General features: G+C 43.8%; 1 protein-coding gene across 1 annotated transcript; it reads right to left on the reverse strand.

Moving 5' to 3' along the window:
• Nucleotides 1-4,602: 4,602 nt before the first annotated feature.
• LOC126263046 (ejaculatory bulb-specific protein 3-like) lies at nt 4,603-14,955 on the reverse strand. Its single transcript, XM_049960021.1, has 3 exons — nt 14,870-14,955; nt 9,667-9,802; nt 4,603-4,854 (listed from the first exon to the last, which is right to left on the reverse strand). Exons 1-3 carry the CDS (start codon nt 14,927-14,929, stop codon nt 4,658-4,660), a joined length of 393 nt encoding a protein of 130 aa, XP_049815978.1. The 5' UTR covers nt 14,930-14,955; the 3' UTR covers nt 4,603-4,657.
• Nucleotides 14,956-15,846: the final 891 nt, after the last annotated feature.

The raw sequence follows: 15,846 nt of genomic DNA on the forward strand, positions 1-15,846 counted from the left end.
TTTTGCTATGTTATTATCACTAATCACTCAGATTAAGTCTACAAAATTCTTCACTTACGCTAAGATAGATTCCTTTGACGACAAAAGTCACTGTTCTCGTTGTTCTGCCGAAGAGCTGATTCATGTCACGAGATGAAGTTGTAAGGAATCCTTTAGGTACCCATGAACTGTAGGATGGGATCATGTCTGGAGACATGGACATCAAGAACATGTGGCAGTGTGTCACTGAGGAACTGCCGCTCGTTGTGCCAGTGAAGTGAGACTCCCTGTTTCAAGAATGAGATTTTCACTCTGCGGTGGAGTGTGAGCTGATATGAAACTTACTGGCAGATTAAAACTGTGTGCCGGACCGAGACTCGGGACCTCTGCATTTCGCGGTCAACGCCACATTCATCCTAAAGCTAACTAGGAAGGCCGTTCAACACCACTTCAGGTTCCACCCACGAACAAAAATTAAATATGCCTCTGAACATTATATTAAAACAAAAGAAAAGGGTAAAGGAAAGGGTACAATACTTTATTATATTTTGTTTGTTGCTCGTTTTGTTCTTATTTATGTATTTGTAATTTTTTGTTGTTGTTCTATTTTTCTTTTTTTTCGTCGGGGGTTGTCCACAGCAGCCAGACGGCGGCATGTCCTGGTCGTTTTCTCGTTCAGCGAGGGTGAAACACCCCATAATTACCGTTGATGATTCTCATCAGTCCATCATGTGCAATCTCTCAGTCTCTTCTCACACCTGGTACACCCCAATGGTCTGGAGGGCGCGTAAACAACGACCCCAAGTAATTCGCAGAGAGCGTACCTTACGACGCATTACGCCGTAAAATGGTGTAGTTAAATAATGCCACAGATCTAACAACCCTGCAACGCTCTCATTAAAAAAGTATGACAATGACATACCCTTAACCCACACAGTGGCGTTATGACGAGTAGCAGGGAAGTAAATGACGTCGGGATGGATCAGCTCGGTGGGCTCTACGGACTGAGGCGTCCGTCGCAGCAACAATGCCAACATTCGCCGTGTGAGGAGCCAGCAGTCGGTAGCGGGACCACAATGAAACGGTGAATGTTGGTGTCGACAGCGGCGCATCTGGGGCAAAGAGGATCCTCGGCAAGATGGATCATGTGTAAACGTTGTCACGTGGGGAATTTTTCCGTCGTTATCACATACCACAGAGCCCTGACCGTGGTGGGAAGGAAAGGGGAGTGTATGTTCCTCCAGACCCGTCTCCAGCCAACCGTCGGATGTGGGCGTTCATCGACATTACCAGTGAGCGTTCATTGAAAGGAGCGGTAGAAGTCCTTGGTGCTAGGATCCCGCGTGGTCGGCAAGACATCCAACAGATTGCTCATGTCGACCAGATAGGTGCGAATGTGACACAGTGCTGGCGTGATATGTCCAACAGGGAGGGTAGCCTCGTCCGAAGTACGTAGACGATGCACCGTCCGCAGGAAGAGAGCGCGCGCCCTGTTGTGCACGTTTATCAATCAAATGCCGCCTGCATGTGTGGGCAACGTTAGTGTGTCGTAACGGTTCTTGAACACCCTACCCTCGCTGACGAAATGACCGAAGGCCGCCTGGAACTTGGCAGCGACCGTAGCGACCATCGGGAGAACGTGTGTGTAATGATTAAGTTTCGGAGCGAGGTACACGGGACAAAATGTACCCGCATGATCAAGTCAAGTGTTCGAAAGTTAGGGAGGCGAACTTGCTTGTGGATCCCATTAAGTAGTGTGCGATACGTGTATGCTGCTGTACGCTACACGTTCCCATGGAAGGTCACTCCCAAGCACTTCATCGCCGGAACCTTGGTAATGAGCACTGGCATACTAGTTTGCAGTCCTTTGCCCACGTCCATGTAGTGCGACTTTCGCAGGTTGATACGGCTCCCGGCCATCTCTCCGTATTGATGAAGCCACGCGATCGCCGTACATGTATCTTCTGCGGACCTCGCCAAGAATACTACAGGGTGTTTCAAAAATGACCGGTATATTTGAAACGGCAATAAAAACTAAACGAGCAGCGATAGAAATACACCGTTTGTTGCAATATGCTTGGGACAACAGTACATTTTCAGGCAGACAAACTTTCGAAATTATAGTAGTTACAATTTTCAACAACAGATGGCGCTGCGGTCTGGGAAACTCTATAGTACAATATTTTCCACATATCCACCATGCGTAGCAATAATATGGCGTAGTCTCTGAATGAAATTACCCGAAACCTTTGACAACGTGTCTGGCGGAATGGCTTCACATGCAGATGAGATGTACTGCTTCAGCTGTTCAATTGTTTCTGGATTCTGGCGGTACACCTGGTCTTTCAAGTGTCCCCACAGAAAGAAGTCACAGGGGTTCATGTCTGGCGAATAGGGAGGCCAATCCACGTCGCCTCCTGTATGTTTCGGATAGCCCAAAGCAATCACACGATCATCGAAATATTCATTCAGGAAATTAAAGACGTCGGCCTTGCGATGTGGCCGGGCACCATCTTGCATAAACCACGAGGTGTTCGCAGTGTCGTCTAAGGCAGTTTGTACCGCCACAAATTCACGAAGAATGTCCAGATAGCGTGATGCAGTAATCGTTTCGGATCTGGAAAATGGGCCAATGATTCCTTTGGAAGAAATGGCGGCCCAGACCAGTACTTTTTGAGGCTGCAGGGACGATGGGACTGCAACATGGGGCTTTTCGGTTCCCCATATGCGCCAGTTCTGTTTATTGACGAAGCCGTCCAGGTAAAAATAAGCTTCGTCAGTAAACCAAATGCTGCCCACATGCATATCGCCGTCATCAATCCTGTGCACTATATCGTTAGCGAATGTCTCTCGTGCAGCAATGGTAGCGGCGCTGCGGGGTTGCCGCGTTTGAATTTTGTATGGATAGAGGTGTAAACTCTGGCGCATGAGACGATACGTAGACGTTGGCGTCATTTGGACCGCAGCTGCAACACGGCGAACGGAAACCCGAGGCCGTTGTTGGATCACCTGCTGCACTAGCAGCGCGTTGCCCTCTGTGGTTGCCGTACGCGGTCGCCCTACCTTTCCAGCACGTTCAGCCCGCATCTCGTGGTCGTGCGGTAGCGTTCTCGCTTCCCACGCCCTGGTTCCCGGGTTCGATTCCCGGCGGGGTCAGGGATTTTCTCTGCCTCGTGATGGCTGGGTGTTGTGTGCTGTCCTTAGGTTAGTTAGGTTTAAGTAGTTCTAAGTTCTAGGGGACTTATGACCACAGCAGTTGAATCCCATAGTGCTCAGAGCCATTTGAACCATTTTTTTTTCCAGCACGTTCATCCGTCACGTTCCCAGTCCGTTGAAATTTTTCAAACAGATCCTTTATTGTATCGCTTTTCGGTCCTTTGGTTACATTAAACTTCCGTTGAAAACTTCGTCTTGTTGCAACAACACTGTGTTCTAGGCGGTGGAATTCCAACACCAGAAAAATCCTCTGTTCTAAGGAATAAACCATGTTGTCTACAGCACACTTGCACGTTGTGAACAGCACACGCTTACAGCAGAAAGACGACGTACAGAATGGCGCACCCACAGACTGCGTTGTCTTCTATATCGTTCACATCACTTGCAGCGCCATCTGTTGTTGAAAATTGTAACTACTGTAATTTCGAAAGTTTGTCCGCCTGAAAATGTACTGTTGTCCCAAGCATATTGCAACAAACGGTGTATTTCTATCGCTGCTCGTTTAGTTTTTATTGCCGTTTCAAATATACCGGTAATTTTTGAAACACCCTGTACATCGTCCGCATAGACACAAAATTTAAAATGTACATCGCGGAGGCGAATGCCCTCCAAACGCTGTCGTAGACCATGAAGTGCAGGCTCGAGGGCGACAGCGAAGAGAAAGGCTGACAGGGCATCCTTGTCGCACTGAGCGCTCTATACGGTGGTGAGCGGTGGCCATTGACGAGAACTGTGGAAGGGGCTCCGTGGATGAGACGGAGAACCACACCTGCCGATATTGAGGACAGTCCCATCTTCTCTGAGACAGCGTGCAGGAAATGGTGGTCACTCGGTCAAATGCGTGGTCTAGCCAACTGGGCTACCCAAGCACGACTCACGCCGCGTCCTCACACCTTTAGTTCTGCCAGTACCTCGCCTCCTACTGTGAGGATGGGGCGTGAGACGTGCTTGGGTAGCTCAGTTGGTAGAGCACTTGTCCGCGAAAGGCAATGGTCCCGAGTTCGAGTCTCGGTCCGGCACACAGGTTTAATCAGCCAGGAAGTTTCAGACTGCCTGTTGTTCGCATATGAAATCACTGGTGTCTTCTTGAATTTGTTGAAAAATCTACGGCAGTGGAACTCCATGACTATCTTTCCAGTTACTGCGTGTGTGTCCTCAAAATGAATATATGGTACATCTTGTCATGAAAAATTAAACAAAACACTTTCACTTATGGCTAGTCTCTTTCACGCCGAACGATTGACTTCTGGTTCTTGAGACCTATAAGTGCAAATGACGCTGATTTTAAACTGAAATGTTGCTTCATCACTGAGGTGAAAACAGATCGTTCCTGTGTTCACAGAATAAACGAGTTTAGCAGCTGCATGTATTTCCGTGTTTGTGGGTAGATCGAAATGACTTTTTACATTATAGGGTAGGTGATAGATTTATTGAATATAACTGTTATAAGCGATGATGATGACTAGAGCTGGATGCCGTGCTCGGCCCAGGACTCGGCGTGCTTCTTCCTATATTCTCCAGATGGGTCGTACTTGTCCAGCAGCTTCTTCATGAGGTCTGGGTGGCGGCGCGAAATCTCTCCGAAGAAACCTCCGATCTTCTTGTGCTGTGTCTCAGTGCACTTGGCGCAGTCTGTACGCACTATTTCGGGCAGCACCTCTGCAAAGGAAAATACGGTTACAATCGTAGACCTAATTTGTCCTTCGTGATGGAGGCCTATTTAGAATGTGTAGATTGGGGTAAGCAGTGCGTAAATTGTTGACATAATCGCTAGGGTCCTCAGGCGTCAAACACAACTACTCCTTAATTTTTCAGGAAATACTACAGTTCTACCACATAATCACATTCCCAGATAAAAAACTTGTCGTTTGACATCAGGTCTGCAGTATGAAAGCTGTAGCCAACAACAAAATATGAATGACGGATCCCAGGCGTTTTAAAACATAGCCATTTGGTTAACTGAGTATACTGCAGAAGAAAATACGCCATTAAAAAAAAAAAAACATAGTTATCAACCAAGCTGCTACGTCTTCTTATGGGGAAACATCAAGTCAAGAACTTAATGGAACATTGGTGAAGTAAATAGTGGGCCATGTTTTACAAGTTAACTTTGTTACGAGGACGTATAAATGTTAGACAACAACATGTTTACGGGCAGAATTATAATATTTACTACATTAAGTATTAAGTGAAGAATGTAGCTTGTTTTCATTACACATTTATTTAGTAGTACCGTATCTACTTGGCGAATTAAAGGTTTTAAGTTCTATCTTTTATTTCCTTTAAAAACGCGGAAAGTACGTATCGTGCATACACGATCATAGGCCTAATTTATTCAGGTATACAACTTTTGATATTTAACGTTAGTTTAACTTCATTACGTTACTATATTAATACTATACACGTGTGTTAGTGGCTTTTGTGATCTGCAGTTAATAGAATATTATTGTTATTGCCTAGACAAATTTTGTTAAAAATATCGTAAACAACCATGAGCAACAAGTGTTTGAGCTGCCATCGGAAATACAGTTATGGGGTTCTGTGCATCTGTTGTGGCAGATGGTTGCATTCGGGTGAATATAGTGCCATGGGAATCGGGGAAGTAAATGGGTATCTTCCATAGTATTGCAGATTATGTTCAAGGGATAGGAAAATACCGGAACAGGAAGGTGGGAAGTGACAGCAAGGAACAGGGGCCACAGAAAGAGAACAGTATCAGACAGTTTCATCATTGGCACAAACTACAGATTTGCCTTGCTACCTCAATCAGCTAAGGAAGAGTCTTAAGTAGAAGAATGTGTATTCAGCACTCAAGAGACTTTCACTAGGAAACCAACTGTTGCAAAAAATGTAGAAACTAGGAGGAAAGCTCTGTTGTTAGGTAGTAGCCATGGAAGAGGTGTGGACCAGATTTTGCAGGAAAAATTAGGTGACAGGTACCTGGTCACAAGTATTTTCAAGCGCAGTGCATGTCGTAGCCAAGTGATAGAGGATGTAGCATAATTGTGCAAAGATTTTACAAAGCAGGATCATGTTGTGGTTGTGGGTGGTGCAGGAAACAGTACTGATAGGGATCAGGGCTACAATATAAAGTGTGACCTAGTGAAAATAGCATTTGCAACGTACCATACAAATGTTGTCTTGGTTCCTGCTATCATACAGTATGACCGGCCCCAATTGAACAGCTCCATGAGGAAGGTAAATATGAAGCTAGATCAGCTGCTTCGAGCGGCTACATTGTCAAGCATAGGTTTGGTGCCTATTGATGGTATTGGTAGGTGGGACTTCACAAGACATGGCCTGCATCTCAGTACGAAAGGAAAGGGTAAACTGGCTGGGATGATAGCAAAATCTTTAAGTGGGGACACTGGAACTCATGGGAGTACTTTTTTAGGCTAAGATCAGTATCCAATCATCCTACATTGATTGAAATCAAGCTTCATGAAAAGTTCAGACAGGCAGGTACTAGAGATGTGAAAATATCTCAAGATTCTCATAACACTATAGTGAAAAAAAATGTTAGTATGTCACAAGATTCACATAAAAGCACAGTAAAAAATAATGTTAATGTATTGCATCAGAATATCAGGGGATTAAAAAAAATGTAGATAAGCTTCTTGTGTGTATAGAAGCTTTAGAAACGGCGGGTGGAATAGATTTACTATGCCTGTCTGAACATCATATTGTCACGGGTATGGAAATGGTAAATGTAGGTGGATATAAGCTTTCAGCACATGTAAGTAGATACGCTGTGGAGAGAGGAGGAGATGCCATATATGTTAAAATCAGTTATAGTGTGAAAAATATGGAAACTAAAGAATTTTGTGTAGTACAACACACAGAAGCATGTACATGTGAGCTTAAACTAAATAAAGGCACTTTTATAATTTTAGCCATTTCCCCACTGGGAAATTTTCAACTATTTTTGAATAACTTGGATTCTTTGTTGTGCTACCTGTCAGACAAAGGAAAGTAAATTTTTGTTTGTGGGGATTTCAATGTAGATTTTCTGAAAGAAACAGATAGAAAGCTCGACCTTGAAGTATAACTTGGTACTTTTAATTTGACATCAGCTATTGATTTTCCTACTCGAGTGGTACAGGAAAGCAGCACACTGATAGATAACTTTCTCATAGACCAAGATAAATTTAATTAAATAAAAAATTTTCCTGTTAAGAATGGTATGTCTGATCATGACGCACAGCTAGTTACCATATATGATATAGCTCCATACAGTAATGCAAAACTGTCCTCGAAAGTAGTGTGTTCCATTAACGATTTAACACTTCAAAATTATAGGGAAACCCTGCAACAGACTGGGATGAGGTGTACAGGGAACATGATGCTAAATTAAAATTTAACCTATTTCATGATACCTTTGAGAGTATATTTGAAAACAGTTTCCCAAGAAAACAGTGAAATATAATTGTAAGAAAGCATGTAAAAAAGCCATAGCTAAATAAAGGGATAAAAATATCCTGTGAACAGAAAAGGGAAATGTATCTTATAGCTAGGAGGAGGATTGATCTCAAAACAGTGAAAAGTTATAAAAACTAATGAGGTGTACAGGTAACATGGTGCTAATTTAAAATTTAACCTATTTCATGATACCTTTGAGAGTATATTTCAAAACAGTTTCCTAAGAAAACAGTGAAATATAATTGTAAGAATCCATGTAAAAAAGCCATGGCTTACTAAAGGGATAAAAATATCTTGTAAACAGAAAAGGGAAATGTATTTTATAGCTAGTAGAAGTAATGATCTCAAAACAATGAAAAATTATAAAAAGTACTGCACTGTATTAAGATAAGTTATTTAAAAGTTCAGAAGTATGTGCATTATGTCTCAGATTAGCACATTTGATAATAAAATAAAAACAATTTTGAATATTGGGAAAAGGGGAACAGGGCAACCGAGAGCACAGCAAGAGTGTATTTCTATCAAACACAATGAAACGTTTGTTAACAAGGAGTCAGAAGTAGAAAACATTTTTAATAATCATTTTTTAAGTGTTGTAGAGAAAATAGGTCCCAGATATGCACTAGAAAATGCAAAGCAGGATATGGAAGAAGCAGTACCTAAGCAAATTGAAAAAATGGAAATTCAACCCACCTCTCCCACTGAAATTAGGAAAATAATAAATTCACTCAAAAGTAAAAGTTCATATGGAATTGATCGCATTTCCAACAGAGTATTAAAAGCCTGTTCCCTTCAAATAAGTAGGATTCTCAGCCACATACGTAGTAGCTCACTGAAACAGGGAATTTTTCCAGATTGAGTGAAATATGCTATTGTTAAACCATTGCATAAAAAGAGGATAGATCTGATACTAATAACTACCGCCTAATCACACTTATGACATCTTTATCCAAAATTCTTGAAAAAGAAATGTATTCAAGTGTAGCATTACATACATTTGTAAAAATGAAGTACTAACAAAATGTCAGTTAGGTTTTCAGAAAGGCTTTTCAAAAGAAAATGCTACATATGCTTTCACTGATCAAATATTAAATGCAATGAATAACCGGACATCACAAACGCAAATACTAGTGTTGATATACATTTATTTCTTTCCACAGCAACACGTCACTCTCTTAGTGAGGGACCAAGTCATTAACTGTGCCGGTTTTTTGCGCCACCCCGCTATCAAGATAATTCCACTTTCTCTTCTTGCTAACCACGTTAAACAAATAATATTAGATTATTCACTAAGGAAGAAGATATATAGGTGGCCTGACGTTGCGTTACAGGGTAAGGAGATAAGCTGCACAGCTAATCAAATGTACATGCCTCGGAAAAGTTGACTGGTACTGCAGTTAACAGGATTTCTCTAATTTTACACTTGGGACCAAGAGGCTAAATATGTATTCTGGGAGAAGAATTAATTTCCTATATGGAACCAGATTATGGTCTCGTAGGTTGTTCACTGTGCAGAACATAGTTCTTGCAGTGTCACCTACAGTAGACTGGAATTTCAGACTGACTAATACCTTTATCCCAACCCACATTTTTATTTCCAAGCTGAGTTGTTTAAATTCAGGGAACACATATAATCCAGTCATCATTGCTCCATTGGGACCCCGTTACTGCCATCTGCAGCTACCCGATTACTGAATACACACTCACTGTATTCATGGCACGGGTCTCATTTGGAGTCTGAGCTTGTGGTTGTGGGATTGGATTGGATTGTTTGGGGGAAGAGACCAAACAGCGAGGTCATCGGTCTCACCAGATTAGGGAAGGACGGGGAACGAAGTCAGCCGTGCCCTTTCAAAGGAACCACCCCAGCATTTGCCAGGAGCTTTTTAGGGAAATCACGGAAAACCTAAATCTGGATGGCCGGATGCTGGATTGAACCGTCGTCCTCCAGAATGCGAGTTCAGTATGCTAACTGCTTCGCCACCTCGCTCGGTGTGGTGTGGGCTATACCATCCTACTGGATAGCGGAGTGTAGGCTACGATGGGTCTCACCCTTGAGCGCCTTCCCGGCGGGTCTGCACGCTCCGTCTCCTTCTTCCAGCAGGCAGCGCATCGCATCCTGGACTCGAGTTTCATCCGACAGCAGCTCCTTCAGGTCCAGGCTGTCGAACGTGGCCGGGTACTTCTCCTGCAACACAGCACACCACTCGCTGTAACCAGAGGACTCATTACATGCACACTAATTCGTATTGCTGAACAAAAGTGGCGGTATCGCCCGTGTCCTTCCAAATGTAACATCCTGGCAATCGCTTTAAACTCTAACTCGGGAGCCTGTTGAGGAACTGGAGCCACCATCTTCACGAAAACGTTCTTAGCACCTTACCAATGCTCCACCTCACTCAGTACATTTCTGAAGTCCTCCTTAATGAGTTGTTGAAGACACATATACCAAAATTAGCATTGGTATGTGAGTATGCAATAAATGTTTGCTAAGTGTGTACTTAAATTACGCGATTAATTTTATATGTGCAAAACATGAAACTGTAGTTAACGACCACGTCCCAAAACTTTGTTACCTAACTTAAGTACAGCACGAGAAGAAGAGTAAACTCAAAAAACGATAGTGGATAATGATCGTTGATAGTGTCACGTATATTCAAACTAGATTTCTGTTGCTTCACATATACACATGCTGTGGAGGCAATTACTCTGTTTTAAATATAAATATAGACCCATCGTAAACAGTTGCTAAATTTTAAGTTTCTCGTCTTGTTTCATTATTTACGACGTATTTTGGAGGCTTTGCTCCTTCATCAGCTGCTGGTTCGCAGGTTTAGTTCTAGTTACATTGTTCTTGGAAAATCATCGATGTAGAACTATATAGGTTTTAGATTTATCGCTTTTTGTTCAGAATTCTTTTGGTGGATTCATAAGACGAAATATTCCCTTAATATCTGTTGCTTACCATTCTCGAGGGCGCTGCATTTGGACTTAACACATCCAGTCTTTACAGACATCACTAGAAATGTTACACGCACCTAGCGTTTCCTCGTTAAGAGAGGTATTACATAGTTTTTCTATTTATGAAGATATTAATTTTTTACAGATTTTTAGGTTACAGAGTAATGTGTTTAGTCTGTTTCTCAAATATGTCATTCATTTAATTAAAAACACTCAAGCGTATGACAGAATATGAACTCTTAAAGATATTGTATAAACTTACTCGGTATGTAATTTGATATACACTCCTGGAAATGGAAAAAAGAACACATTGACACCGGTGTGTCAGACCCACCATACTTGCTCCGGACACTGCGAGAGGGCTGTACAAGCAATGATCACACGCACGGCACAGCGGACACACCAGGAACCGCGGTGTTGGCCGTCGAATGGCGCTAGCTGCGCAGCATTTGTGCACCGCCGCCGTCAGTGTCAGCCAGTTTGCCGTGGCATACGGAGCTCCATCGCAGTCTTTAACACTGGTAGCATGCCGCGACAGCGTGGACGTGAACCGTATGTGCAGTTGACGGACTTTGAGCGAGGGCGTATAGTGGGCATGCGGGAGGCCGGGTGGACGTACCGCCGAATTGCTCAACACGTGGGGCGTGAGGTCTCCACAGTACATCGATGTTGTCGCCAGTGGTCGGCGGAAGGTGCACGTGCCCGTCGACCTGGGACCGGACCGCAGCGACGCACGGATGCACGCCAAGACCGTAGGATCCTACGCAGTGCCGTAGGGGACCGCTCCGCCACTTCCCAGCAAATTAGGGACACTGTTGCTCCTGGGGTATCGGCGAGGACCACTCGCAACCGTCTCCATGAAGCTGGGCTACGGTCCCGCACACCGTTAGGCCGTCTTCCGCTCACGCCCCAACATCGTGCAGCCCGCCTCCAGTGGTGTCGCGACAGGTGTGAATGGAGGGACGAATGGAGACGTGTCGTCTTCAGCGATGAGAGTCGCTTCTGCCTTGGTGCCAATGATGGTCGTATGCGTGTTTGGCGCCGTGCAGGTGAGCGCCACAATCAGGACTGCATACGACCGAGGCACACAGGGCCAACACCCGGCATCATGGTGTGGGGAGCGATCTCCTACACTGGCCGTACACCACTGGTGATCGTCGAGGGGACACTGAATAGTGCACGGTACATCCAAACCGTCATCGAACCCATCGTTCTACCATTCCTAGACCGGCAAGGGAACTTGCTGTTCCAACAGGACAATGCACGTCCGCATGTATCCCGTGCCACCCAACGTGCTCTAGAAGGTGTAAGTCAACTACCCTGGCCAGCAAGATCTCCGGATCTGTCCCCCATTGAGCATGTTTGGGACTGGATGAAGCGTCGTCTCACGCGGTCTGCACGTCCAGCACGAACGCTGGTCCAACTGAGGCGCCAGGTGGAAATGGCATGGCAAGCCGTTCCACAGGACTACATCCAGCATCTCCACTATCGTCTCCATGGGAGAATAGCAGCCTGCATTGCTGCGAAAGGTGGATATAGGTGGATATACACTGTACTAGTGCCGACATTGTGCATGCTCTGTTGCCTGTGTCTATGTGCCTGTGGTTCTGTCAGTGTGATCATGTGATGTATCTGACCCCAGGAATGTGTCAATAAAGTTTCCCCTTCCTGGGACAATGAATTCACGGTGTTCTTATTTCAATTTCCAGGAGTGTATTTACAAAAATATTTTCTACGGAAAGAGGTCTATAATAAATAAAACTAAGTGGAATCTGTTGCATATGACGTGGTTTGAGAGAAGAGGCAAATTTCGCAATGGTCCTTATTACTTTTGTGTGTTCGTTCTCAATCGTTTCGTTCAGAATGTCGCCTTGAGTGGTGATTTACCTGTTGCTACTATGGCCTAACGTACTTACTGTAATAGGAAATGTTAGTTGAGTTGCTATTATAGATTATGTGGCCCTACTAACACTCCCTGATGTCTGCCCTTTGTACAAGCCGGGAAAAAATTCTGAATGGAGTACGTAGTTTTAGACACATGGTGCTGTGTGTACAAGGACGTATCATAAATTCATGATTATTATTTCACGTCGTTCGATACATTTTCTCTTCATTTCCACAACTACCCTCATCCCAACGAGTACATTCATTTCAAATACTGCCATTATTGAAGACTATAAAAGTAACAAAGTTATGCACAGGTCCCTTGGTTGAGGTTTAAAGTGAATAATTAGCTCTCAGTAGTGGCGACGGGATTTCAATACGTTTCGTAAGTGTTTGGTAGTATCCATGCATCAGACTTTCTCTGCCATTCTTAAGGTAACAGTGGGCTTCATGATAACGATGCCACCCCTCACGTACCACGCCCTTTACCATTAAAGGGGGTGGGAGGCGGGAAGCAGAGGGGACAGTCGTGTTTGTGTTCCTCTACGATTGAGACACCGTACTCCTCGTGCAACCACAACATATACATATCCGTAGAGAGGCCAGACTAGTATATGTTTCCGGAAGTAGTACAGCAACATTTTCGTGTAGTTGCAGGAGCAACAGTCTGAATGACTTATGCTGCCATCTGACATAAGCCAACAAGGAGTTGCTATTTTGGTACTGTGAGTGGCTGAAAAGGACGGGAGTCTACAGCCATTATATTTTCCGAGAACATGCCGCTTTAATGTAACGTTTAAAGTTGATGGTAGCCCCTTTGCTAAAATATTGTGGAGGTAAAATAGTTCCCCACTAGGAATTCCGGATGAGGGCCTCTGAGCAGGTCGTTGTCATTAAGAAAAACGAATTCGTTGTTCTGTAGGTCGAAACATGGAGTGCCACACATCTTAAACGTAGAGGTGTCCGCAGGATAGAAGACGGAAACAGCTGCATCAGTCTTCGCACTGAATACAATAACAACAAATTATGTCATAGCTTACATCACTATTGTTGCTAATTACTCCTTACGGCGGAAGGGCAAGTATACATAATAGAACAGCAAAACAAGTGCGTTTACAGGAATCTCAAAACTAGGTACTACAGCACGTTCCCAAATCAGAATGCCTACCAGTGAATGTGAATGAACTACGGCCTGAAACATGGAAGAAAAAATCGACAAAAAATTCAAAGGACAGGTCCTTAATGAAGGTGTAAAATTCAAATCAACATAGAAATATATCTGAATATGGAAGCAATTTTGGATACCAGACAGTTTCACAGACTGAATTAAAATAAGTTGTCGTATAACATATTCAAGTTCTGGGTGGTTATAATTAAACTGCAGCCACTCACGGTTCTGTGTGGGCTGTAATTATTGTATGATAGGGAGACCTGGTAATTATGCTAGTGCCGGCCGGAGTGGCCAAGCGGTTCTAGGCGCTACAGTCGCGGGTTCGAATCCTGCCTCGGGCATGGATGTGTGTGGTGTCCTTAGGTTAGTTAGGTTTAAGTAGTTCTAAGTTCTAGGGGACTTATGACCTCAGCAGTTGAGTCCCATAGTGCTCAGAGCCATTTTTTATGCTAGTGCGTTAATGTGGATCCTATTTAAGCTGAAAAAAATTAGATTCCAATTTGGCCACGAGGTGCAACTCTAGCCCTGGAAAATATTTCGCCGACGTTTCCGGCGCTCACATTCAACAAATTGTGTAAGCAACGGTTAACAATAAAGTCAACATTATTCATTTCCCATTTCTTTAACGTTTTCTGCCCACGTCCTGTTCGTAATCCATTATATATGGAAAAATTTCTATACTTCTTGCATTCACAGTGCCAGATTTCCACCTGGTGGCAAAAATTGGAAAGAATTCTTTTTCCAGCGTTAATCGGTTCCTCTTTAAAGGAATAGGATATGTACCAAGTGTCGTTGCAGTATGACTATCACAGCCGACACTGGACATGTGTGAGTAGTAGCACTTTAATTATAACCACCCGGTAGGTTTTGAAGAAGACAGCTGAAGTTAGGAATCCTTACAAACTTAAAGTCATATATTCCGTATAGAAACTACAGCAGTCTAAGAAACCGATAAATGAGATATCTGAAATATTTGGGACCCACATACAGCAGATCATTGTACGAGAATGGCAGCATGGAGCTTCTGACATTACCCACCACGCTGCTTATAAACTTATATGAAAACTAAGGTCCTACAGCAGTTCCTTTGTGGTGCACCCGAAGTAAGTTTGCTACCTGAAAGCACTGTGGACAACTGTGTATCAAGAATTGTGGGTGCTTATGGAAGACTGTGTTTAATTGAAGAAGACTGTGCACTAGAAACGCGGCGTGACCCTTGCGACGAGAATTGATGCTTACCTCGGCGACCGCGACTAGCGCCAAGGAGGCGCAGAGGAGCAGAGCTACGTGACGGTTCATGCTGCTGGTGTCGGTGGTGTGAGCTACCTGTTGTCGACTGTGCCGCAGTGACGGCTGGCGCGGCTTATATGCTGGCCTGGAGTGGCGGCGTATCGCGCTGGGGCTGCCGAAGGAGAGAGCGGGGGGGGGGGGGGGGCACACCCGACGCCACAGCCCCACCGATCACTGCGGGCCACGTCCGGTTACCACCTCCACCACCATGGCCGGTGTTCCACATTGATTACAAGCCACGACCTAGTCTCCGCAAACTCTCCCCTCTGCCTCACCCAACTGCCGAAGACACATCTAGGTTCAGGTATCAACATAAACCAGTCGTTTTTATTGGTGTGTTCAGGATCTTCCAAAGCTTTGTTATTAAATTTTGTGAGTTTCAAAGTAACTTCCGTTTTTTCTAGGCGAATTCTCAGTCTATGTTGTTCCAGTTATTAGTGTTCAACACCTCGGTCGGTAGAAGAGGAATTCTTATAGCATCACTTTGTTGCGTCTGTCTGTCTGGGTGCCTGTCTGCCACACTGTTAAAACTACTTTTCTCAAAAAAAGAGTGGGGAGAAATATTCAGGTGAATCTTATTTCATATTTTAGGCTGTAAGGTCCCTGACGGTGAGAAAAGTTTGAGATTCTAGGTCAAGAAGGTCAAAAAGATAAGGCCACTTATGTCACATGTTTCGATACTCGTTAACTAATTCATTAGAACCTATAGGGTACTTCATGTTGACCTAGAAATATGAAATTTGATATGAAGCAGAATTTCACATTACAAGTAAAGAAAAAAAATAAGAAAATTATTAAATCGGAGTTATAACACACGAAAAAAATTCTTTTGGGTTGTTTATTACCGCACTGTCGGTCTATTCATCCATCTTTTAAGACTTCTTTTTATCAGGAACAGGTAGACGTACAATCTGAAATTTGTATCA

This window comes from Schistocerca nitens, chromosome 6, assembly GCF_023898315.1.
Source record: "Schistocerca nitens isolate TAMUIC-IGC-003100 chromosome 6, iqSchNite1.1, whole genome shotgun sequence".
Lineage (NCBI taxonomy): Eukaryota > Metazoa > Arthropoda > Insecta > Orthoptera > Acrididae > Schistocerca > Schistocerca nitens.